This window comes from Rhinolophus ferrumequinum, chromosome 28 (genome assembly GCF_004115265.2).
Source record: "Rhinolophus ferrumequinum isolate MPI-CBG mRhiFer1 chromosome 28, mRhiFer1_v1.p, whole genome shotgun sequence".
Lineage (NCBI taxonomy): Eukaryota > Metazoa > Chordata > Mammalia > Chiroptera > Rhinolophidae > Rhinolophus > Rhinolophus ferrumequinum.
The window spans coordinates 997,502-1,024,058 of record NC_046311.1 but is presented as its reverse complement, the minus strand read 5'-3'; the positions used below and the strand labels follow the sequence as shown (position 1 = coordinate 1,024,058).

Below are 26,557 nucleotides of genomic sequence, written 5' to 3'. Positions count from 1 at the left end.
AGAGATAGATTCAATATGAAAAACAGATGTTATTTGAAAAAGAGTTCATTTGCATAGCACGATCCCTGAGGCTCTTCTGGAGCATCCTGATCCAAACTGATACGTAGGTTGAAAGAGAACAGACGAGATTCTGATGCCTACCTCCCCCAACCTCAGTATCACAAACATAAGACAATGATGAACTAAGTCGATCTGACCGCGTATGTTGGTTCCTGGACCACACACATCTGTTTATTTATTTTTATGTCCTTGAATTAATTTTTAAAACACACAGTTCATAAAAGCAGCAATCTCCTGCTTTCCTCTTCCCACTTCCACGTTTTTAGCGGATCTGGCCCCTTCCCTTCATGTCACTGGCTTCCAGCACTATTTCTCGACGTGTTGATTTACTGCGTGGCTGCGTTTCTGCGGTGTTAGTTGAGGATGTGCCTACCTAAAGCCCTCCCTGCCCTCCACCCTTCTCCAACGCCTCGATATGGTCATAACACTAGTTAGAGCTCTGCTTCTGGTTACTTTTGTAAATGTGAGCAATAAACCAACACTCTATTTCCTGTCCCATCAAATTTCCACCTTTTCAAGGTAAGAAGCCCGGTAACCCTTGTTTCCCTTTGCCTTCTTCCCCTTCCTTCTGTATTTCCATTTCTGCCAGCTGTACTTTCACCCTCGCACTTTGGTAACAACAATTAAGTTGTCTTTGCTTTGTCTATAGGATGCAGCTAAACACTGAAGATCAATAAGCAGTGTTGCATTCTTGTGATTCCGGGACAATCCGTCACTGTGGAGCCAAGGAGAATAGTTCTTTCACAACTGTTTGCTTCTCCCGAAGTTTATAATTATGCTCTCGTTTCTATTATAGATATTTCCTTTTTTCACGTGCTGCATATCACCACCTATTCTACCAAGTCCCTTTTTCCCCCCCAAGAACCTCTTTCACAGAGCACGCCACACAATAGCCCCCTGGCTTCCTCTTCACTGATTTTTCAGATGATTCCTGTTTCCTGAAATCCTAGGTCTTCACTTCCCTTGACTTACTCCCTTGCTTTGCTGCAGCACATTCTCAAACCATTACCTTCGCAGGCAGTAACATTTCAGAGTCCCTGCATGGCTGCAAACGTCTTAGTCCCACCTTCCTATTTCAGTTTGGCTGGGTATAAAATTCTAGGTTAAAAATTTTTCCCTCATACCAAACAAGAAATCATAACACACTGAACGCAGAAGCAGATAAGAGACGCCAACTGTCTTCTAAGCCAGACATTAAAAAGATCTCAAAAAATGTCAATTTTTTTTCATTAAAATAACATATATGTTAACATGTAATGGATTTATTTAAATAATCCTGGGTTTGAGTTTTATTTTTTCTTTAATCACTTCCTTGCCTCTGTTTTCCCTGTTTCTGGGATTCCAATGTTGACCCTCTTCAATTGATTTGCTCACCTTTTCTTTCCATTTGTCTTCTTATCCAACTTCCTTAAGTACTTTTTAAAATTTATCTTCCAGCTCTTCTTTTAAATGTTCTTTTGGCAATATCACTCTTAATTTTTAAACGCTTTCTTTCCCCCAATCATTACTTTTACATGACATCCTGTTCTTGGTTAACAAATGTATCTTCTAGAGTCGCTGCGGATACTAATTGAGGTGTGTTTTTTTTTTAAAGTTTCCCTTTGCTCCCCCAAAATTGATCTATTTTTTCAGGTCATTTTTTCTGTTTATTTGGTCTCCCTCTTTCATGATGGAGGATTTCTTTAAATGTTTAATGATCCTAGATTTCCCTTCAAATGCAAAACTGAGGCCGTCAGAAAGCTGAGAGAGAGTTCTGTGCATTCAGGTGGCCTTATTAGCTGAGGGCGACAACCAGGGAACCAGCTGGTGACCGACAAGGGGACTCCTACATAGCAGATGGGATTGTCTTGGCTCAGGCCCATGCAATTTCTTCAGAGAGGGCTCTCTAGTGCATTTCTTTTTCCTCTGTGCATGCGGTCTAGGAGGCTGGAAAATGGAGGAACAACTTCTATAAATACAAACGTTCACCCACTGCCATCGGCCCCTCCCCTCCTCTGCTCCCTATGAACTTGGTGTTTGCACCTCCAGCTCCAAAAGAGGATTCCACCAGCAGGAGGCACTCTAACAGACGACCATCTCTTCACTTAGATCCTCTCTGCTCCATTAAAAACCAATCTCTACTTAAAGTAGCTCCTGTTGGCAATATGATGTTTATCAAAAGAAAATAAAAATAGATTTTATTCTACTCCCTCTCTGTATTACTTTCTCGTCTTTATCCTCTTCCTCCACCTCCTCCCGTCTTTGTTCTCCTCTAAGCCATAAGCTGGCCAAGAGCACCCGCTGGCATTTACTTCATTCTTCTCGGGCCTCCAGCGATTGTTAAAAATAATGGCTCCCAGTTACTGCTGATGGGGGCGCTTGTGTGTTCACGATCCGTCAGGTGGCATCACTTCACGCTGTACCAGCTTCAGCATAATTACCAAAACCAAGGATTTTATTATACATTGAGTGTGCTCCTGCCATATGGTTTTGAAAGGCAAGTCGTTTCTCGAAGAAAGAGTAGTTTAGGAAATGTGAATGTTTAAAATTCCCGCACAGTGTTATAGCTTTTTAAATTTCTTTTGCTTCCTAATATGAGTGTCTTACAAGTGACTTCTCCTGCTTGAATTTAGATGAATTTAGAATGGGATCCTTTATGTTCAAAACATCTCAAACCCCATGTCTCCAGGCTTTGGACAGGCCTGTAGCTTGCGGTCTGGGCCCAGATCTGACGTCAGCCCAGGTGTTCATTTCTGCTGATAAACCCGCTGCACTGAGGAGATCTCACAGGCCTGTGGTTCTGGCTGAAGCAGCTTTTTACATTTCATTTGCTCCTTACTGTCACAGCTCGTCAAATTTCCATGACAGCAGGATGGCTTAGGAACCCTGCTTTGGAAGCTCCTTGCAGCCCCTTCTCTGCCTTCTGTCTGAATGCTGGTATCTTGGGGCAGCTCAGGTGTCAACAGTCCCTTGGGTAAAGGTCTTGTTGGCTCGAGTTTCCAGTTCCTGTTTCGGTCTGGAGGTCTCGGTCCTCATGGGAAACCCCTCTAATATTTTAGGTTATCATGTTTCCTAAAGATTGAGAAAAGATGCTCCCAGCAGGAGACATTTGAAAAGTGGGAGATTTGGGAAACCTGAAACATGAGGCTCTATCAGATCAGACTTTTTTCCATCTATTAGATGTTTGTAAGTCAGAATGGACCATCAGCTCAGTGTGAAAAGGCTCCATCTGAAATACCTGAGGGGCTTGGAGGCCAGGCAGGAAATACATGGTCAGGGAAGGCCTCTCTGAGAAGGTGAGATCTGAGTGACACGGAGACGGTCACGCCATGTCCACGTCTTCTGGCCACACGCAGGCAACGACAGGCAATCCTGTGCCGTATGTGCTGTCACCGTTTTCCAGATGAAGAGAGGAGGGCATAAAAGTTCAACATAACCTACTCATGGTCACCAGCGAGTAAATAACAAAACCGACCCCGCACTCGTCCCTTCCACGGCAGGTCCGTGTCGGCGACAGCCAAGCAGCAGAAACCACTGTCTGGATTCACCCCGATCTTCCTCAGGCAGAAGCAGTAGCTGGTTTTAGGTCAACTGAACATGGGTTTCCTGAAAGAAACCCTTTCAGGGACACCGACCGACGGCCATGACATACAGAGACGTCTAGGAGTGTCGTCACAGGAGACAATGTCAATGCCACTCCCTGGAATTGTGACAGACCTATGATGTGTTGCGGAGTCAGCGTCTCAGGTCTGGATTGAGTCTGGACCACCAGCTAATACTATGTTTTTCCACAAAGGCAAAGGAAAAGCCCGTCCACCACCACCATCTCACCGCGACCTGGTTAGGGGCGCGGCACCTCCCGAGGCCGAGGTCGGAGGACCCTCCCCAGGGAACCAGGGGAAGGCCTTCGCTAGGTGCACGTGAACGTGAACGAGAACGAAGGGAGAGGGGGACCCCACCCCTCCTCCCAGCTTCTAACAGAGCTTCAGGCCGAGGTCCTCCATGAGCGCTGCTGCTTTTAAATGTTTCGTGCTGGCGGGCGCTGGGGAGTGACCATTAAAAACAACTCTCCCAACCCCGAATGCCTCCCCACAAAGGGAGGAGAAAGGAAACAAGTTTGCTATTGAATCAGCATCAAACCAGACCTCGGGCGATTTGGGGAGACGGCAAAGACCCCCAGCAGACACTACCTGTGACATGCGGCTGGAGACAGACAAGTGCTACCGCTAGTCCTCAAGCAAAAAGGCTTGTTGTGCACTGTTCTGCTCCAACCTCCTGGGCACTTGGGGTGACCAGCTGCGGTAGCTAACTCGCTTTACCCAGAAGAAAACTACGCTTCTCACACGGTTAGAATAAGAGGGAGTTTTGCAACTTGGAAGCCCCTACCCTCCCACAGAAACGGGGAGATGGGGCACAATCTTCCTCAGTGAGTACAATGCAGAGATGGTCCCCAGGTCCTTGAGAAAGTCATTCCGGGGTCTCCAAGCCCACAGGAGGCATACTGGGCTTTAAGATGTGAACACATTTCAAAGAGACAGAGAGACAACTTACAAGTTTTCTAAGTAAATGCTCTAAAAAAAAAAAAAAGGGAAGGGGCAAATATATGGTGATGGAAGGAGAACTGACTCTGGGTGGTGAACACACAATGGGATTTATAGATGATGTAATACAGAATTGTACACCTGAAATCTATGTAACTTTACTAACAATTGTCACCTCAATAAACTTAAAAAAAAAAAGGGAAGAGAGGACATCTGCTGTTATTTTCAACAGAATTAAGCCTCTGATTTTTAATTTGTATTTGCCCTTACATGGGCATGAAGAAACCATTGCCAACACTTTGTTTTAAAATGGTTCATTTAAAAGATTAATCGTGAAATGCTCCTAAGGGGGGGAAAGGTGACATTTTTTTAAAGAAGAATCTTGAGAGGAAATGAAGCCACGAGTCTCGGTGTTGTAAAGCCACTTTATGCAAAAAGGTTTGCACATTTTTAAGGAGCTTCAAAAGTCAGTGGCTGCGCAACCAGCAGCAGTTGCTATGGTAGCAAAAGTTAGTGTTATTCTAATGGACTTGGTGACGAAGTGTCTGGAGCTGCTGCTGGGGCAGGAAGCCATGTCCCTATGCTCACAGTGAGGAGTCGTTCGTTTTTGTGCCGTGTTCGGGCAGGAATGGGCCGAGAGGACCGTGTGGAAATCAGGGTGTAAAAGTAGGGCAGGCACGACATGCGGTCTGAGCAGTGGTGACTCAGAAATCAGAGAAATGCTGGAAATCGGAAGCACTTGGCTTTCCTCCTTTCCATCGAGCCCTCCCTGAGCCTCAGCGGGGGGCACACACCGTCTCCTCTGGTGCCTCCGGGAGGGCAGCAGGGCACACACCGCTGTGCCCACTGCAAACAGGAGGACGTGGAGGGAGGCTTAGGAAAGTAAAGGAGACACATCCAAGGTCACAGAGTTGCGGGCAGAGTCAGGAACAGAACCTAAGCTCAGTGTCAGCGGAAGCAGAGTAGGCAGTATTGACACGAGAGGAAATTCAGAGAAGAAATCTGCTTTCCTGGAGGAGGGAGTGCTGGGTCTCAAGTTTAAAGGAGGGACCAGAATACATGTCAGTGGTGAATTCAGGCTCAGGTTCCCTAGAGAGACAGACAAAACAAGGAGAGCAAGCTGATGGCACAGACGAGTGCTTCACAGAATGTAAGTCCCAAGAGGGTGAGGGCCTGTCTGTCTCATTGACTGCTGGATCTCTGGCCCTTAGAGGGCACTGGGCGCACAGAAGGTCCTCGGTGAAAAGTTGTTCAACGAATTTCTGCGACAACGCAAGGCTGAGGGGAGAACGCACTGGGGGTTTAACCGAGTGGACAGAGGGTCTCAGTAAAGACTACAATGGCACATAGCAAGATGCGGCAGCTCTAAGACTTTATCCTACTTGCAAGCCACCAAGTTAGCTTGTCACAGTTTCATGGATGCTGGCGAAAGACACAAGCCTCCTGGGTCAGAGACAAAAGACTCTGATCACTCACAGTGACAGCAACAGCCAGAGTATCACCATTTGTTTTTGTCCCACAGGGTGACATAAAGAGGCCTGGATGACACAAGGAGAGGTACCCTCTGGAGTGAGAGTCTAGGATTCTGAGCCCAGACCCTAAGAGCTTGTAGCTTCCATCCTTCACCCTCTCAGAAGCCAGCCACCATGACAAAAGCCCCGCCAGCCTGCATGGGGAAGAGGGGCCCCGCCAGCCCCCAGCTGCTCAGCCATTCAGGCTGGCGGGGAGACAGGGCATGCTCCCCCCAGCTCACAGTGGGTGAGATCCCGATCCCACGCTTCACAGTGTGTCCGTGTAATGGCCCGGCCATCAGCAGCAGTGTCCTGCTGTCACCCCTTCCGCACTGTCTTACCCAGGCTCGTCTACTAGCCTGCCTGAGCCTCAGTTTCTCTTTCTGTACACCGGGGGCGACATCTCCCCCACACAGTTGTTCGGAGAAGCAAAAGAGATGCTTATTACAGGGCACCGGGCACAGGCTGTGGCTCCTCCCTCCGCCCACGTCCTGTCAGGGTGACAGCCACACCCCTGTCCTGTCACTGCTGGCGCTTCTGAAACCCCTGGACAAGCCCACAAGCGCCAGGTTTCTGACTTGTGCCTCACGAAGGCACGCGATTCCCACCGGAGTCAGAGCCCGGTCCTCTCCGTCCAGATCCAACCTGACAGCATGTTGCAAGTATCTCCTTGACGCTGTCGACAACCAGAACAAAACTCCACCTCCAGATTCCCTGGTTACAGCTTGTCACTGAGAACTCTTTCTAGTAGAGGCAGGGGTCACAGAAACTGGTCATCGAGCCCCTTCCTCCAGTCGTGCGGCGGGAGGCGGCATCTTAGTAACGTAAGGCCGAGCGCCCCTCTCCCCAGGCAAACACCGCCGGGTCCATGCCTGCACCGCACTCAGCAGATTTTCCAGGTTAACAGACGGCGTCATTGAACATCCTGCCCTGAGCCAGGCCCTGGGCGACGATGCCACACCCAGCACCAAGGACGTTGCGACCACTTGGCAAAGTGGGGGTATCGTGTCCGTGTTACAGATGAGGACGCTGTGACCTCAGGGAAGGGTCACAATGTGTCCAAAGTCACCCAGGCACAGACGGGTTGGAGCTCAGGTGTCTGACTGCCCCGCCCACCCCACGCTCTGCCCCGCCCACCACACTGTCTCGGCCTCAGTCGGGGCACTTCCCATCCCAGCCCCCGTCCTTGGCCTCCTTGGGTCCTGGAAGCACAGCTGGTGCCTGACGCTCTGAAAGCCACTGTTGTGAGACCAGGAAAGGCTGTGCAAAGTGTCCCCCTGCCGCTGGGACCCGCGCCACCTGTGCCCGTGCTGACCCAGACCCTGCTTCTTAGGCTGACCTCTGTCTGCCCTGAACACTCCCTGCAGGTCTGGAGCCCAGGAGCCGCAGTGTGCCCAGACCCCCTGCTGAGCTGGGTGGCAGCCACTCCCCTCAGGAACGGGCTCCAGCACCCGGACCTGAGCCGCCTACTGGGCCTCAGGCAGCCCTTCTGTCCGGAAGTCCTGGGGCGTTGCCTGAGGTCCCTCTTCAGAATATCCTGCCCTTACTGACCTGGCTCTGCTCCGATCCCACCCCCAGGTGTAAAGGCAGGAGCCGCGGCCTATCAGGTGCTCGGCACGAAATGTCACCCAGCCAGACCATGGGTGAGAAGGGCCCTTCGTGCCCACCCCCACACTGCAGGGGGTGCGGGTGGGGGGAGGGATGAGGGGAAGAAGCCGGGGTCTCACCCACACAGTCTGGAACCCAGAGCAGCAGGCTGCTGACCACTGGGACGTCCACTTGTGAACCCGGAATGGTTTACAGAGGACAACGCTATAAAAAGGTGGGGCTGGGGCGCTGGGGCCAGACCAGGGCTTCCCCATACAGGTTTCTCACCACCAGAAAAAGGTACCCCTTCCTCAGGCAGACCCCTCACCTCAGCAAAGGCTCAGCAAGCTGACCAAGGGCTAGATTCCAGGTCCCACCTGCCCCCAGCTGAGCGCCTTGTGCAGAGAAGCACCGGAACAACTGTACACGTGACACTGAAATTCTCTGCTTAAGTGTCTGCTGCTTCCACCAGACTTAGGGCTCTTTGAAAGAGCGAGCCCTGCTGCATGGATCTTTGTATCTGTCCCCGTCCTGGCAAAGAGCCTGGCACGTAGAAACTCGATGAAGCCTGTGAAATAAATGCACGAATGAATGATTTGCTCTCCCCAACTTCACTACTTCCCTTTGCATGTGTTCATTAATGACTCTTTCCCCGAAACGACTTCATGTTCTGTAAGTTTCAGTAACTGTCCTGCGTCTCAGGGCACCGTGTGCACATGAGAACACTCACTCGTCATCCTCCTCACAATAATGCTGAGAAAGTGGTTGGAGGCAACAATGGCTTTCTTATCTTCCCGGAGAAAGATACAAGCTATTACTGGGGGTTTATAGATGCCGTCCCCACTGGTCCCCATAATTCACGTCTGAGCTTCTGTCTCCCTGGGTATGGATTGCTGGCTGGCTGAAGTTATTCTGGGCATTTCTTCAAGTGTCACTGGTAACTCAGAACTCCTGGGTGATGAGCTGGCAGATTCACTTACAGAACGCAGCTCCTGAAAACGCCTAATGGTGCCGCGAGCAGACGAGACAGGAACCAGTGGTGTGTGGTCTTCCTTTAAGGTGCAAATATCCTTGGAGACAGCCTCCAGATAGCACAGCTAGCGCCTGGTTACATAAAGAGCTACAGGAGCCAAGAGGTCAGGCCAAACGCGTGGGGCGGAGTGGGGGGACACCCAGAGCACCGGCCCGCTGACCGGGAGTGGCGAATGCCAAGGGTCCTTCCACTCTGCTGAGACAAAGGCGCAGGGGGACGATGAGAGGGTGGGTTCTCTTAAGTCGGCGTCTGGACAGGTCTAAGGTTTGGCAGGTGGGGCGTCCAGGAAAGTTATTCAAGTGGCTACCCACTTTGGTTGCCTCACGTACAACAGGAAATCCTCTCGCTGATTTTTCTTTTTTGACTTCAAATGCTAAAATCAGCCTAATGACAATAGATTGATTTTGACATCCCTCGGAGTTCCTTTTCTTAAAAGCCTCTCCTATTTTGGACTCTGCAACAAACCTACCCCAAAGAATAAATATGGGGCCTGGAGACAACTATTCCCCCTCTAGCAACGCAGTAAAACTCTCCTCCGGGACACTCTAGAGCTCTCGAGAACTGGACCGTTATGATGGGTAAACTCGCTGAAGATTTGCCAACTCTTTTAAGCATGAGAAGTTTTTGACGGAAAGCATTTCTCAAAAGTCTTTGCATGTCCCTGTCTTATTTCTTTGCTATAGCAAATTTTTATTAAAATAAAATACAGATAAGAAGGAAAAGAATACTGAATGAAAACGAGAGCACACACACTTACCTCCCCTCCCACTCCCCTAAAATGATTCCAAAAATCACATTTCGCTGGGTCTGACTCCAATGAAGGGGGAGGTAAATCTTTGACTTATTTTTCACATTATTGCATTTATAAGCCAATCCTAGTCTTCTATATGTAACAGAATCTGATCCAGAGACAATACTAAAGAGGCGAGAGTGTCAAGCTACGACCCCAGAGACCTGGGCTCTGGTTCTAGCCAGCCACGAACTCTCTGTGTGACCTTGAGCATGTCACTTTCCCAATCAAAAGATGAGGAGGTTGGATTGAGTTACTCCCCAGTGTCCTGCCAGCTCGGAATCAGGTTGAGTCCAGCAGGAAACAGAGAGAACACTCGAACTGAAAGATCTGGGAGCAGAGTGTAAGCTTGGGACTCTTTCCCAAGCTTTGGGCTGGGATGACGCTCTGCCCTGGGGTGAGTGCCAGCCCCTCCTGGGGAACAAGGGGAGACCTGGCCTGGGCACCTAGACGGCTGGGTGGAGGGTGCCCTGGACAGGCGGGGAGCAGCACCAACCCCCCACTCGCCCTCAAGGAAACCGTTTCTCTTGGGCCAAACCCAACCAGAAGCCCTGGCGGGGCTGACACCAGGGGCTCAGGGCAGCCTCCTAGGGCACAGGGCAGACCACAGAGCGAGGGAGCAGGTGCACAGGGGTGAACGGGAGATGGCGGCACAAACGGCGCTGGAGCTGGCACTGGAGCTGGCGCGGCCGCTCTGTGCTGTGCCCTGTGCGCGTGGGAGACTGATCTCGGCTCCTCCTCACTCACTGCCAACCACATGCGTGGTTCCCTCACCTGTGAATGTTTGGCTCCTAACCCTCGATGGGCTGGGAAGCTGATAACCAAGGTCACTGGACGGCAGTGGGCAGTGTCGCGGCAGAGGCGATGGGCGAGGCCGTGGGGGCCTGACCCTGGTTGGAACAGAGCTCTGAGCACAGGACACAGCGGTCTTCCTTTTAGCTGCCCAGAGGCCCTTCGTGTTTGCTTCCCGGTCTGCAGCCGAGCTCTGGATCTTAGCAAGTCCCTGAGCCACAGGGACACTGGCCTGTGTGAGGAGGGAACACCGACTGTCCCCAGAACTGGTGCTCACAGCTGCACAAATAGCAGCAGCTTCTGCACACAGCTGCCAGCTGCCCTGAACAGAAACCAGAATTTGGGATTCGTCCCTGAAAAATACCACTTATTACACTGAGCTGCTAGATACTTGTCAAACCCTACACCCTGTGAACAGTCTGTGTCTTCTTTCCTGGGGCCCATGGAACAATCACAAAATCGACCATATGTAGGGCACAAGACCAGCAACGAATTTCAAAACGTAGAAATAATGCAGGCCACATTCTGTAAGTACAATGTAACAGAAGCACAAATAAGCCAAAGCAAGCAAAAAGAATCCTCTTGGAAATTCAGAAAGTATGCAGTTAAACTCTGATAACTATCCACCTAAAGAATAAATAAATTAACTTTAGAATATTTTAATACAATGATAATCAGAAATGTATATAGCAATCCTATTGGATCTGGAAAAAAATAAATCTGCACTTAGAAGAAAAGGCATAGTTTTAAACACCTACTAAATAAAAAACAATAACAATAAATTAAGGACTCAAGAAGTTGGGGGAAAACAGAACACATCTAAAGAAAGTGGAAAAGAATTTAATAAAGATGTATGTGTACAGTAGCAAGCTAGAAAAAGACTAGAATCATAAATGCATTTAAAGTCTTAATAATAAAATAATTAAAACCCTTGCAGGAAAAGACATAATATAAAAACACAAAATCAGCACCTATAAAGAAGTAACACAGATGGAGAAAATTAGAGAAACTGTAAGGCAATGTTTGGTTCGGGTCCATGTAATAAATTGGAAAATGTGAATAAAGGATCTTGGAAATTTAAATTACCAAGATTGACTCAAGAAGAAATAAACTCAATAAACCAATGATAATGTAAAAATCCACCCTGGATTGGGGTTTATCCAAGAAATACAAGAACAGCGCCGGCCCGGTGGCTCAGGCGGTTAGAGTTCCATGCTCCTAACTCCGAAGGCTGCCGGTTCGATTCCCACATGGGCCAGTGGGCTCTCAACCACAAGGTTGCCAGTTCAATTCCTCGACTCTCGCAAGGGATGGTGGGCAGCGCCCCCATAACTAAAGATTGAACAAGGCACCTTGAGCTGAGCTGCTGCTGGATGCCTGGATGCCTCAGTTTGTTGGAGTGCGTCCTCTCAACCACAAGGTTGCCAGTTCGACTCTCGAAAGGGATGGTGGGCTGCATGCACCCCGTGCAACTAGAAACGGCAACTGGACCTGGAGCTGAGCTGTGCCCTCCACAACTAAGACTGAAAAGACAACAACTTGAAGCTGAACGGCACCCTGCACAACTAAGATTGAAAGGACAACTTGACTTGGGAAAAAAAGGCCTGGAAGTGCACACTGTTCCCCAATTTCTTCCCCAGTAAAGTCCTGTAAGAAAAAAAAGAAAAAAGAAATACAAGAACGCCTAAACATTGAGAAATGTATTCCATTGTCCAATTGGCAAATCCAAACAGATAAATTAAATGTTTAGAAACAAGAAGAATTCAGGATAAGAGCAGCTTACAAAATAAATGTATATAATGGCCAGCTTTTTTTTAATTTAAAAAAATCACTTTTCCATTAACAACTATGAAACGTAAAATATCGAAAGATAACCAAAACATACATAAGACATATGTAAAGAAACGTATAAACTTCTATCATAAGATTTTAAAAGACAAAGAATTAGAGTGGTGTACCGTTTTCTTAAACAAGAAGACAAAACACTGTAAAATCACTTATTCTTCCTAAATTAATAAATATTTTCAATGTAATTCCAGTCAAAATCTCAAAGGCACTTTTCCAGAACTTGACAAAGTAAGTAATGAATTGAGCTTGAAGAATAAACACAAAAGACCTAGGACACTGTAACAAAGACAAGTGATGCCGGTGCTCCTTTTCTGTCAGATTTGCAAATGGAAGTTACAGCAATAGAAATGAAATCATGTGTCACTGGTGTAAGAATGGACAGAGCAATGGGACAGAAAGGAGTGTCTGGAAATACTCGCAGGAACAGACAAGAACCGGGTCTGCGATAAAGACGCTGCTTCGTGTCAGTGGTAGAGTTTGGGTCATTCAAACAAGCAATGTTGAAACAACTTGCCAGCCACTTGGGAAAAATTCATGTTAAGCCAGATCCCAACCTCACAATCAAAAATAAACTCCAAATGAATCGAAATCATGAATGGAAAAAAATAAAACTATAAAAACAGAAAAGACAATATGGGCAAGGGTTTCTATGTTGAAGGAGCTGGCACCAGGGGGAAGGTGTCTAAAATCGGAAACCATAAAGAAAAAGATAAATTTGTCTACACCCAAACTTAGAAATTTCTTACAATCCATATAAAGACCCACACAATACACAGACACGATTAAGGACAAGCAGCAAACTGAGATTATTTGCAACATGTATGATAGTCACTTAGTAGTCCTCATGTATATACCACTGTGATAAATACACAAGAAAAACATAAACACATCTAAAAAAAGGATATTAACAAGAAATTCACAAAAAGAAGGAATGAGAATAATTATAAACATTAAAAAATGTTTAACCTCACAAGCAACAAAAGAAATTAAAATTAATACAAGAAAGGGATATCACTTTTGTCCTTTCAAGATGGGCAAATATTTCAGAGATAAATAATATCAATATCCAGGACTGACAAGTGGATAGAGAAATGGACTGTCTCATCCACTGCCAATAGCCATGTGAAGAGTAAAAGCTCCCTCTGGAAATCTACTAATATGCACCAATGTTTCAAATATACACACTCCTTCAACCTAGAAATGCCACTTTCAGGAATTTAGCCTAAGGGCAGGAAATGTATATGCAAAGATATTAATTGCAGCATTATTGTCAAAAACCATGAACTGAAAACAATGTAAATGCCCAACCATAAAGAGTTTGGTCGTTAAATTTGTAGTAATATGAAAAAATGTCCCCACATACTGTTAAGAGAGATTGAGAATATAAAATAGCCTGATAGAAAAAAGTCAAGAAAATTAGATATCAAAAAATATGTGTAAAAGGAGTTCTCTCTTTATTCTCTGTATTGCCCTAATGTTTTACAAAGAGCCTGCATTACACTTACAACCAGACGGACTGACATGGCTACTTTCCTTCGCTGGCACGTAAAGGTGTGAACCCCTGGTGTCAGCATGTGAGGCCCAGGCAAAGCCAACCAATGGAGCCCGAAGACGGAGTCCTCAAAAAACTGGACACGTGGCGGCGTGCACACAGCTCACATGAGGTAAACAAAGTGTCTAGGCTGCTGCCACCTCCTCTCTGACATGGATACTTGAGCCCAGGACAGTGTGGTTCACCAGGAATTCCAGGAGTCCCCACCACGAAAGGCACCGCCATCCAGGGGGGCCTGTCAGCCTCCTCGTGCCAGCGGGGGGCGGGCTCGAGAGAGGGGCTTTTCTGGGACCAAACTTAGACCCGCGTTGTCAGCCCCAGCTGTGCGCTGCAATCTCCAGGGGAGCTTTCCACAGTACTGACCCCCAGGTCTGACTCTTAGAGGTTCTGATTTACTGGGCCCGGGTGCAGTGAGCACAGAGATTTTTCAAATCTTTCCAAGCGGTTCTAAAGTGCCTCAGGGTTGCGACCGACTGGAGTGGATGTGGTTCTTTCTCTATTTACACCTTCCATCAAATCCTCTGCCCAGACCCAGGGAAGGATAGTTTTGTTCCTGCTACACTGAGGGCTCCACCAAGAAGGAGCCCTGGGCGGGCCTAAACTCCACAAAGCAAGGACTGTGTTTTCACTTGTCACTGTGTCTCCAGTGGCCCAGCCCAAGGCCTGACACAGACGGAGGGCTCCGTGAATACTGATGGAATGAGGAGGGCAGGGGAGGGTAGGGGAGGGCAGGGGAGGGCAGGGGAGGGCAGGGGAGGGATCCCAACCCCCACCCCCTCCCGCCTCCTGAGTGCCCTAAATCCTCCAAAGTGTAGGCCTCAGGCCAGTGTCGTGTCACCTGGGCACTCAGATGCCAGAATGAGAACCTACATTTTAACAAGACCCCAGGTGGCTCATGTCCTCGACCTCATCGCTGCTTCTGCCATATTAGTGGGTCTCCAGCTTTGCTGCACATTCAAATCACGCATGCAAACAGACAACACATCACGGCCTTTTGCAGGTGCTTGTGAGCCGTCCCACGTGATTCTGACATGCCGTCCAGGCGCAGAACTCACAGCGGCCTCCATCCGGCCCAGCTGTGGCTCTGGCCAGCCAAGAGATCCCGCCCCAGTGTCGGATCAAAGCCAACCCCCTGCAACACAGAGACCAGCGATTCAACTCTGCAGAGACCCTGGGGACAGACCCAGTTCAAATCCCACCTCTGTCACTTCCTAGCTGAGTGACTGCACAAGGAGCTGACGGCAGAGGGACCACAGGGTGTGTGAGGATTAAACGACTCCGTTGATGGAAAGCACTTAGAAGTTTTCTTGGCCTCTGTATCAGGCTTTCTAATAAGAGTTTAGAGGAAGAGAGCCTGGATTGGGAACCTCCCTCCTGCTTCCCTAAAGAGGGCAAGAGAGAAGGAAAGGGGCCACAGTGTGGATTCCCCCTCCGGAAAATCAAGACTAAATCTGCCCTCTTTATTTTCATTATTCGTGAAGAAAGATCAGCCTCCCAGGTACTCAGAGAGGGTCCCCAGCCCAGAGTGCTAGCACGCAGAGGACAGACAGAGGGTCACATGGTAGCCACGCCCCCAGAATGCCCCCACCCCACCTCCAGGAACGCAGGCCCGCGCCCTGGTGCCCAGGACAGGGCAGCTCCAACTTCTCCACAGCGGGGTCTCTCTGTGGACTCCCCTGGGCCTATCCAGGGTGCACCAGACCAGGACGTGTGTCTGTGCTTTTGGGGGTGGGGGGCGGGGGAGCGGGACCCGCAGGGTCGGTGCTGACAATGTGTCCCTCCCTCCTTCCTGGCCCTCGCGGGCTGCCTCTGCCGCAGACACCAGCGCGCGCTGCCCGCTCCGGCGCCCGGCTCGTCGGCAGTGCAGCAAGCGGGCGCTGTGACGTTCTCGGATAAATGCCGGGTAACTGTGTAGGCGAACGGGAGCTAAAAATAAGAACGGAAGATCTATCATTAAGGTATCATTGCGCCAGCGCAGCTATTTGAAGGCTCCCATGGTCCCCGGCGCCTGCGTTTGAAGCCCGCCTTCGGGCTTTGGGTGGGTATTTGCAGAAAACTCCGAGCAGCCGCTGGCCAGCCAGACCTCGGGGCGCTGGGGGTGGCGCCTGTAATTATGGAAATACTCGACAAAAAATAACGCTCAGCTCCCCCCCCCATCGCATACCCTGTACTGACTGTCCTTATGTCGCCGAGGAAGCCACTCCGAGTGGGGCTGCCTGCCGATATGAATGTAACCCGGCTAATTATGCAAAGATTAGGACTAAACGCTCTTTCACATCTATTCCTCCATCCACCTCGGATTAGAAAAATAAAGTGCCCGGAGGGAGCCTTTGGCGGAGAAAATGGAAACTGGGACTTTACCCCAGGTCTACAATGCACCACAATGGGGCGCAAAGTCGCAAACTGGCGGGAGGCGAGCCTGCGGGGTTCCACTGGGTGAAACGAACACGGATTTGATTTGCTTCTTAACGCCCGAAGGGGAGAAGGGGCGAGCAGGGGCGGGCGGGCAGGGTGTGTGCGTGTGTGTGTGTCGGCGAGGAGGAGGCGCCAAGGTACAGGCTGCGCGGCTCTGCGCCCCACGGGCTGCGTGCGTGTCCCTGTCCGCGCTGCTGAAACGGGCTCTTCCAGGGAGCGGTGTCACATGACTCCGCCTGCCCCTGCCAGCGCACAGCTCGCAGCTCCCTCAGTTTCCCAGGTGCCAGGGGAGGGTCTCCACGCACCTCCTGGGCCCCGGGCTCTGCGGAGCGGACACGAGCTTCCAGTGGGGAATGGTACATCCGGATTCCAGAAGCCACGACTCGGCGCCAGATCCCGGAGTGTAGCTATTTGGGGGGGAGGGGAGAGCGAGAAGGAGGGAGCGAGCGAGCGCCAGAGAGGCAGCGCTGCGCGCACGGACAGGGGGCTGCTGGCGGCGCGGAGAAGATGTAAGCGCGTGGGGTCTAGCTGGCCTCCGAGCACCATGCAGAAAGGGATCCGGCTGAACGATGGCCACGTCGCATCCCTGGGGCTGCTGGCACGCAAGGACGGCACGCGCAAAGGCTACCTGAGCAAGCGGAGTCCGGACAACACAAAATGGCAAACCAAGTGGTTCGCGCTGCTGCAGAACCTGCTCTTCTACTTCGAAAGCGACTCAAGCTCACGGCCCTCTGGGCTCTACCTGCTGGAGGGCTGCGTCTGCGACCGAGCGCCCTCCCCGAAGCCTGCGCTCTCGGCCAAGGAGCCGCTGGAGAAACAGGTGAGGCCAGCGCAGCGCTGGATTATCTCAGCGCCCCGGGTGCGGCCCTCGGGATCAGGGCCTTCGGCCGGCGGATGGGACCCCAACTTTGGTCCCTATATTCTCCGCGCCCTCAGCACTCTCGGCTCCAGGGGAGGGCTGGCCCAAGTGGGCGGGTGACCCCGCAGTGGGCAGAGGGGGCAGAGACTGCATACAGAGAGTGGGTGCTGGCTGCGGCTGCCCTTCACCCGCGAGGTCCGTGGGAGGTGGGGACAGAGGAGCTGAGCAGGGAGATACAAGGGAGATGGGGTCCGGGGACAGACAGAGATGAATGTGGACCCACATCCTGCCCAAAACGCTGCTCCCCACCCCCACTCCCACCTCTCAGCCCCATAGACCCCCCATAGTCTGTCCAGACCTGGGAGGTGTAACTCCCCGCTGTGAGGCAGGGGAGGGTGAGATGGAGGCATCTGAGCGCCGTGCCCCTGCCTCACCGCTGCCCGGAGCGTAAAGGAGCCGCGCTAGCTCTGCCAAGTTGGGGGCTGTGGAACCGCAGGGGTCAGTTCGATGCTGTCAACCTGTGTTGGGCTCCCAGCCGGCCCCAGGCCCGAGCAACAAACCGAGGGGTTCCAAGCACCCCACTGGCACGCAGGGCTGCTGCGGAGGACGCGGGACAAATGCGCCTCGCTCCTCCTCCGCCCCCGGCCCCTCCCCCACCTCCGCAGTCTGGGCTACAGCGCTGCGCTCCTGGTTTCGCTGGTTTCCGGGGCTGACGGGCGAAAACGCCAGGCCTCTGTCCGGTGGGGGTGCGCCTTTGGCGTGGAGGGAGGGACGAGCACCTGCACCCGCCGAGTGGGAATAACCAGACCAGGAGAGAGGCAGCAATTTTTGAGCTCCATGTCCTCTCCAAAGGCATCTGGTCCGCCCCCCTGCCTCTGGGCAGGTAAAAGGCAGCGGACCCTAAAATACCACTGCTGGGGGGAACCGGAGACCCATGGGGCTAGATGAGAACACGGGGCCAGAGGGAGGAATTGGCTCCCCCAGCGTCATGCCAGGAGGTGAGGCTACCTCAGCGTTCTGAGAAAAAAATGTGATCTCAGAAGCCATTGCTACTTGCAGACCGGGGGATTGGGGGTCGGGGGTGGGTTGGGGTGGGGGGGGAGACTGAACTGAAATAAAAGGAGGGCTTGAAGTCCCCCCTAATTGTCAAGACGATCTAAGCTGGGTCTCTGCAGCACACCTCTTCCTTCCCTGGCCTCAGCCTGTGGGGGCTGGGAAATGGGGAAGGGAATATTTGAGGGTGAGTTTCTGGGGATGGCAAGCCACATGGCAGGTGGGGGCTCCCAGATGGCAAAGCAGAGCAAAGAGCAGGCGGCTCCTTAAGCTGAAAGCACACGTGGGGCCCAGCGGGCCCTCCTGGGAGAGCCAGGCCAGACCAGAGACAGTGCTCTCCGCCCTTCCTAACCTGCCCTTCCCAGCCTTCCAGAACACTGCCCGCCCAAGTCCCCCTGTGCCCTGTGTGATCTACCAGCAGCCACAGCCCCAGCCAGAGCCCAGCCAGAGCCCAGGGCTGAGCTCCGGGCAGGCAGAGAGAGCAAGCTGGAGGAAGTGAACTGCTGTTGGGCTCAGTGTCTGTTCTCAGCCCCTTGAAAGCCAGCGGGGGGCCTGAGACTGCATCTTAGGGAGGCGACTTCCTGTCCGTTCGACCTAAGCTACCGCACTGAACAACTCTGAGCCTCCGTTTTTTACAAAATGGTGATCAAAACACCTATTGTTCTGGGGTTTTGCCAACGCAATTAAATAATGTATATGAAGTATGCTCAACCCACTGTAGTTGGACGTAGGTAGACCTTAGTTCAATCTGAATTACACCCACCTGGACAGGGAACAAAGGCCTAACCCAAAATGTTACCGCTGAAAGGAACCTCAGAGAGACCGTACAGCCCTCCTTCCATCTCACACAGAGAAAGTGACGACCAGGGACGGGAGGGGAGTTACTCCACATCACAGACAGCGTCAGTGGCGGGATCAGACCTAGAATTCACCCAATGTCTAAGAATTCCTGAAAGTGAGATCCTACATTGATTCCAAATCGTTAAGCTCGTGGCTTAGGCACTGAATCGTGCTAGCAGTGGATTCTGGGAGGAACAGGAGTGCCAGCCAGGCCAATCGATGGCCTACACACACGTTCACAGCATTTTCCCAGGACACCACCAGTCAGAGAGGCTCCCTGCGTTCACTGGAGGGGCCCTCCCGTTACACGGGAACAGAATACGCTTGAGAGCAGTGGGTGATGGTCTGGCGCTGCCCAGCTCGGAGGCAAATTTCTGTTAAAAACACTTCGTCGCCTACACGTGTAGAGATATTCCATTAGACTCCAGGGTGAGAGTTTGGCTCATGTGGAAAAGTAGATCCTGCTCCTTTGGCCTGTGTCTCCAAACATTTATAACTCTTCCTTTCCTAAACCTTTGAGGAACGGACGGCGCCATGTTTCTCCTTGAGCTGGGTGCCCCATAGCCCCTCCAAAGCCCCGGCCAGAGCCGCGGCTCCAGGCCATTCTGGGTGGAGTCTGCTTTGCTCCTGGGCCTCCAGGAAGCCTTGACTCAAAACCTGCCAGCACGCTGGGAGGCCTCCAAGACTGGCCAGTATCTGGTAAAGATGTGGTTTTAGTGGGATGTGCTTTGTAACCACGTCTAAGTGGGCAGCCCCCAGCTGGAAGCACCAGGGACGGTTTGCGCAAGAACAGACACCAAGTCTTGGCTGGGAGCCCCCCAATGGCACGAAGTGGGAAGGGACAGAGCACATAGTAGGTGTGCAGGAAATGCTTACTGAGCTGAACTTGCTGGCGTACCCCATGCTAATTCCACATTTCATGTGCTGCGGGCTGACTGGACACCGGTCCAGGCCCCGCGCTGTGCCACAGGCCTCAGGCCTCAGAAGCTGGATGGTCACAGTCCCTAGCCCCTAACTATGGGCCCCTCACACTGCGGAGTTGCTCTCGAGTGAGATAAGCAGGCCCCGAGCACCAGGCCCACTCTAACACGACGCACACGCTCTTCCAGCTGCGTTCACACTGGTCTGACGGCATCCGGTGCTGCCCCAATGTCCTGGAGCTCAGGTCTGGGAGCCCAGGCCTCATGGACTCAGACTGAGTGGCCATGTTCCGTGCCCACTGGAGACTGCGAGGCCCTTCCCTGCCTCCTCTCCTCCTGACCCAAAAGCCACACACTGGAGGCCCAGATCCCTGGACTTAAGAGTTTGGGTTCAGCTTCCCTAGAGGGTGACCCTTGGTGTCCCTTGTCCTGCTCTGGCATGGAGTTACTACAAACTGGCTCTTCTCACCCACATTCTGATCCCCCTGAAATAAAGCTGCCAGCCCCAGCTTCTCACTGGGGGGTCTGACCAAACCAACCCCAGCACTCCCCTCACCCCTCAACCAGGAGGGGTGACGATGTGGACCCCAGGCTCTTCCTGATTCACACAGGACAGAGGGACACAGGCAGGTCCCTCAGGCAGAGCCTAGGCTGGTATGGGGGAGGCTCCAAAAGCTGGGGGGCCATGTGCCTGCTGTCCAGCAGGTGGATGCCTTTCCCTGGAGGGAAGAGGAAGGCCACCCTGGTCCCCATCATAGGACACATGACCGGTGCCCTGGTGGGTTCTGACCAACAGGTGCCGAGAGGCTGTGCGTGTGCCCTGCTCACAGGTGAGAGCAGCACCACCAGCCAGGCAGTGGCTGAAATGAGACGTTTTCTCACCCTGCACCTCCAGGCTTCACAAGCTAGCCCACCTGTGGCTCTGGCACATTGAGCCCCTCGGCCAATCCCAAAAGGACAAACCTGAATGTAGGGGACTAGGCTGTGCAGAAAGCAGCACCCCTCAGACACATACACGTGTCGCCAGCGAGTCAGAGCCAGGATGCCGGGCGTATGGGAAGGCCCGCGAGCTGTCCCCCGCGGCTCCGGACCAGGCGCAGCCACGCAGGCCTCGGAGAGGCCGGAGCCTTCACTGCGCGGGGTGTCCGTCTCCCGTCCCCACCCCCAAACCGTTTCTAGAACTGAAATGAGGTTTGCAGAGCTCAGTAACATACCTTCATTGGGACAGGAAAGACCAGGTCACTGCCCTGTGCTTGGTGACAGGGGCGAGGGCAGGGAGCAGACTGGACACAGACGCGGCACGTTTACTGCGCACTACACGCTCCGGCCAGACCGGTTAGGTGGGCGGGTACCGGGCGTCCCGCGTGTTCACGGCCGGGCCGGGGGGCCCTCCGCAGAGCCCCCCCCCCCGTGCTGTCTGCGCAGACCACGCCGTCCACTCGGGGCCCGGGAAGCCCAGCAGGGGCCTCAGCGACCGCCCCGCGCCGTCCTCCTCCCGAGCCCCCTGTCCTGCCCCCTGGGCGCCCCCACGTCCGCGGCAGCCCGGGCAGCCCACCCGGCAGCCCAGCCGGCAGGCACGGCACGTCACGGCGTTCACAGCGCTCTTCCTTCGGTCGCGTCACTCACCGTCCGTGTCCTCACGGCTGCGGGGCGTGGGCGCGGGCTGCTCCCCACGGTGGCTCCCGAGAACGGTGGTCCCTCAGTGTCCGCCCGCCCATCGTCCGTGCGGGGAGCCATGCGGCAGCCCCGAGAGAACCACGGGGTCTGTGTGACGCGACTCTGCCCAGACACGAGGGTGGACAGCCAGCCGGACCCGCCGCAACGGGGCGGGTGGATCACTGTTCCCAAGGCGCCAGGCCGAGGCCCCAGGCACCGGGCGCCCGAGGCGGTGAGGCCCGGCTCCCGCTCCAGGTGTGTCGAGTCTCGCGGAGTCTCGCGAGGTCAGACTTGGCTGCCTGAGGGCGGAGAAGGCCTTCCTCTCCCCTCACCTGAGCACTCTTACCTCGGAGGTACACGTGGAACTCGCTGAGGGCCACGCCCCCATCAATCCGACCAGGCCCTCTGAACGGCTGGACATACCGTGTTTCCCCGAAAATAAGACCGGGTCTTATATTAACTTTAGCTCCAAAAGATGCACCGTGGCTTATGTTCAGGGGATGTCATCCTGAAAAATCACGCTAGGGCTTATTTTCCGGTTAGGTCTTATTTTCGGGGAAACACGGTATTAGGGTTTCACATAAAATTTGTTATTAATGCTTTAAAAAGTTTGACCTTCACCCAAAGTCACTGCTAAGTGCCCTGCAGCTCTGACACGGTGTGCGTGGGCTTTAGATGTATGTTGTCTTGTAGCAGAGCACTTCAAAACACCAAACCAAAACTACCCTCTCAGTAAAGGATTTATTGAGCCCTACTGTGTGCCAGGCCTCAGAGGGCTTTTTTTACACATAGCACCTCCCCTAATCCCAGCAGCCCTGTGGGATTATCACTGTTGACCTACTTTGAGATGACAACACTGAGGCTCCGAGATGTTCCGTAACTTGTTCAGAGCGTACCTGGCAAAGCTGGCACATGAACCCAGGGCTGCCTGACTCCCAAACCTGAGCTTTTTAACTGCGATTGTCATAAATACTTGGGGGAGGAGGGCTATTTGAGCTTATTGTCCTCTACCAAGATAAATGGGGGGGAAAAAGAATTAACAACAGTGAAAAAAAATGTCACTGTCGCTCAGGTGACTTTTGTGAAGTGGCTTTTGTTTCTGCTTCGGTGGGAATCTTGCAGCTCAGATCCCCTAAGCGTGGAGGAAAGTTCGCTCAGGAACCCACGGTCCTGTTGCACGGACTCTGGGAGCCTGGTGCTGGTGCCCATGTGCACACAGCCAGGAACAGGGCTCAGCGCCCAATGTTTATGTAGGAGCGCTGGTGACACAGGGACTTGAGAGGGGCCCAGGACACTGCCAACCAGACACCTCCACGAGGGCGACTGCCGTGCAGGGGGCAGCTGGGAGCCCGTCCCCCACTCACAGAGGATCATGCAGCCCCTCAAAGGCTCCGCCTCTATTCCCAGTTCACTCACTAAGGCGTTACTCACTCAGCCTTGGACAGCGAGGCAGCGTTAGGGAAAAGCCATGGGGTTCGAGCCACATGGAATGGCTTTGCAGCCTGGCTCTGCCACCTCCTAGCTTGGGAAGGTCTAAAAGCTCTCTGGGCCTCAGTTTCCCCATCTGCGACAGGATCCTGCCTCGCAGGCCTGTTCTGAGTAGTACCTGGGGTGCTGTTTGTAAAGTCCGAGCATGACACAGTAGGTCTCATCGATAAATCAGCCGTTACGGCATCAGCTCTCACCTTTATGACCAGCTCTTCCTCAGGGAGGCAATGGCTCACCTGGGTCTCCGGCAGCTCTGAAGCAAGTCAACACTGAGCCCTGACCCTGAACCTAAAGATAGGATGGTGAGCCTTACCTCAAAGAACTTGTGAGTTTCTGAGAAAGTCTGAGCAGGAAGCCGCTAAAACAAGAAAGGTGACTGCCGCAGCAGGCTGTTCCGTGCCTGGGAGGCCACACCATCACCAGCCCCATCAGTCTCACCTCCTGAATCTCTCAGACCCCACGTATGTCCCACTCTTCCTCCGCTGCTCCAGTCCAGGCTGCTGTCATCTATCCTCTGGACCCCGGTGGTGGCAGCCTAACCAGAGTACTGGTCAGGACAGGCTGGGTTACGCTGCACCAACCAGCAAGCCACACCGGGGCTCAGTGGGCCACAGCCAGGCGCGTCAAGTTCTCCCCCCATGAAAGCTCCAATTGCTGTGTCTGTACCTTCCTGTCCAGCCACCGCTCACATAAGGCACCTTTCAGATCGCAGTGTACAAAGCCCTTCCTCATTTAGCGTCGCGTGAAACCACCAGAGTAACCCTGCAGCAGGTGCTGTGGGATACAGGAGGGACACTCCCCATTTGACGCTCAGACACATGGAGCTCGTCTCTCAACAGGTACCTCAGTTTCTTTCAGGCCCCGAGGTCCCACTGCAAATACATGTCAGAGTCAGAACTTGAACCAGGCCTCCCAGTTCTAGGTCAAGGTCAGTGGGCATCCAGGCTGATAGTTAAATTCACAAGGTATACATCAAAGACTAGATTTTACTAATCCAGCATGGCTAATGCCACTTTCCCCTGAACAACGAGATAATTGTTTTCAAAACGGATACTTCCTACTTGAGGGTTTTGGGTTATTTTTTTCCAAATTGGGAAACCCAACTCAGACCTTAAATTAAAACCTTTCCAAATTAATTTTAGAAGCGCAAATGGATGAGTGAAGGAATGAATGTCTTTTGTTATTGCACACAGACACTGAAGGGCAGGAAACTGGCCAGCAAACGTCCAGAGAGGTGGGTGGTGGGAGGTGAGGGCAGGCTGAGTTGGACGGCACACTGGAAGATGAGGCCCGGCCAAGTGTGACGGCTGAGGTCGGGAGTACGTCTGCATGAAAGCAGACGACTCCGCACAGAAGCTGCCGGGCTGCAGCGACACAAGCCCCCGGGCTATGGCTCTAGCACTGCCTCATTCAAGGGAGGCCCTCAAGGCCAGGGTTTTCACTGGGCTCTTCAGTTCTGACACGGCGGTCACTCCTCCTACCTCCTTCAGCCCTGTTCCGGCAGGGCAGGCAGGGAATATGGGCGAGTGAGCGTAAGGTGCCCAGGTCAGTCCCGGCAGCACACCTCAGCCCTGGGCCCACTGGATTCTGGGAGCTAGACCAGGGCCTGACACAGGCACTCAGCTTGGGGACAGAGCGGAGTCCTGGAGCATTCACCAGACCCTGGGTAGTCTCAGACTTGAGGAGGCAGAGGGTGGATGGAATGAGGGGAGAGGGTCAGGAAGAAGGGTCCAGCCCCTATGTGGAGCCACACCAGGTGAGGGGCGTTCGTGGGTTGGGGAACCAGTGGGGCCAATAGAGACCGGTACTTCCACGGAGCAGGCTCATTTAGGAAATACTACCTAGTGAGGGCCCCCAGTGTGCCAAGCACGACGGTGGTGCAGTCAGGTCGGGAGGAGCCCGCAGCTGAGCACCAACCGTGCTACAGACGCAGTGAGAAAGGTTGGAAGACACTCAGGTGGCCTGGCCTGGGCCACAATGGGACCTCTCCCTGCAAGGGCCGGAGAACAGGGCAGCTTCCCTGGGACCCTACGGGTGAGAGGTGGAGAGGGCACCGGGGTGTCCAGGAGGACCTAAGGAACGACCTGGACAGACAGCCCCTTCTTGAGGGAGGAGAGGGAGCGATGGATTCCAGGTAGGGCGTGCACGTGGCCAGATTCTCGAGCATGGCCCCTGTGGACCGGGACAGTGGCAGCATTGGATAGAGAGGGCTGGCTGAGGCGCAGTGCCAGCTGGCACCACAGCCCAAAGGTGGACCAGGAGGGAGGAGCCTGGCCCTGCCTGGCCAGGGCACCAGAATCGCACCTCACAAGGGGTGGGTGGGCCCCACGTGACAGCATCCAGCCTCTCAGCTGACCCCAGCCCACCTTTTCTCTTGGAGGGGGCCGTGAGTCTGGATTCTGGCCACGCAGGAAGAATTGGAGGTGTAAGACCAGGGGCCGGGGGATCAGAAGGGGGCCGTTTCATGGTCCAGGCAGGACCTGCTGGAGCTTTGGGGCAGGGAGTGGTAGTAGGACGGGAAGGCACAGAGCCCAGAGATGTTAAAGAGCACGGAATTGTGGCCCGTTGGTACCAGGAATGAGGAAGAAATCGGAGCTGAAGATCACGCCAAAAACTGCTGATTCATAATAATCCTTCATCTTAGCACAAATCTCACTAGTCAGCTTAGAGGCCTTTCCCACGCCTCACCCGCACAGTGGCTGAATCGTGCGCACACGTGTGTGTGTGTGTGTGTGTGTGTGTGTGTAGCCACACGTGTGGGGGTTGTGATTTGGGTTTGTGTTTTTTTTTAGTTTAAAACAACAGAAATTGACTCACAGTCCTAGAGGCGGGAAGGCTCTAGGCGTAGGGCAGAGTTTTTCCTGCCTCTTCCAGCCCCGTCATGGTTGCCGGCGACCCTTGGTGTCTCTCCCATCTCTGCCTCCCTCTTCACGGGGCTTTCGCCCATGTGTGTCTGTGTCCAAATTTCCCTCTTCTGGTTAATCAGCTATGATCTCACCTTCCCTGGATTCCATCTGCAAAGGCCGTATTTTCAAATACTCTCAGATTCCACAGATTAGGGGACACCACGTGTACACGCGTGTGAATGTACACACAGGTGTGTTTCCTGCTAAGTCGCCACTGACAGCCCGACTAAAGCCATCGCCTAGGTCTTGCAAATGATTCAGCTGGTTTACTGACCATCACTGAGCACTTTTCTAAACCTGCTTTAAACAACCCTGTGAGGTGGACAATATCCCCCCCCATTCTGTGAAAGAGAAAATACAGAAGTAAAGAGATATGTCGGAGACCGAGTCTAAATAATATTAGGTTTGGTGCAAGAGTAACTGAGGTTTAAAAGGTTAAAAATAATTGCAAAAACCACAATTACTTTTGCACCGACCTAATACACGTGAACCCAGGTTCCAAAGTGAACTCCCCTGAACACTGGTTTGATGCAATGCTGACAGACCTTCCAGAAAATGACAACAAAAGCGTTTCATGGTGGAGTAAGTGCCAGGAGAGGTTCCTTCCCGCAAGACGGCTCAGTGTCTTTCTGGCCTGAGTGGGCCCCACCCCCAGCCAGAGCCAGTGCCCCCATCCCTACTGGCCACTGTCACTACCCATGCCTGAGAGGCGAATTCAGTGTCACCT

The 26,557-nt window shown here is 52.8% G+C and overlaps 2 protein-coding genes across 5 annotated transcripts in view; one reads left to right on the top strand and one right to left on the bottom strand.

The window, feature by feature from the left end:
* Positions 1 to 26,557, bottom strand: part of MORF4L1 (mortality factor 4 like 1) — a 152,717-nt gene that overhangs the window by 18,714 nt on the left and 107,446 nt on the right. The window lies entirely within an intron of this gene.
* The window catches only part of RASGRF1 (Ras protein specific guanine nucleotide releasing factor 1), a 67,084-nt gene continuing 56,821 nt past the window's right edge, over positions 16,295 to 26,557 (top strand). For 3 of the 4 annotated variants that reach the window (XM_033099974.1, XM_033099972.1, XM_033099973.1), the window contains exon 1: positions 16,295 to 16,928. In XM_033099974.1, coding sequence (XP_032955865.1) covers positions 16,335 to 16,928 — 594 coding nt within the window. In that variant the 5' untranslated portion in view covers positions 16,295 to 16,334. The remainder of the gene's footprint in view (positions 16,929 to 26,557) is intronic. The other variant, XM_033099971.1, reaches the window with a different exon arrangement.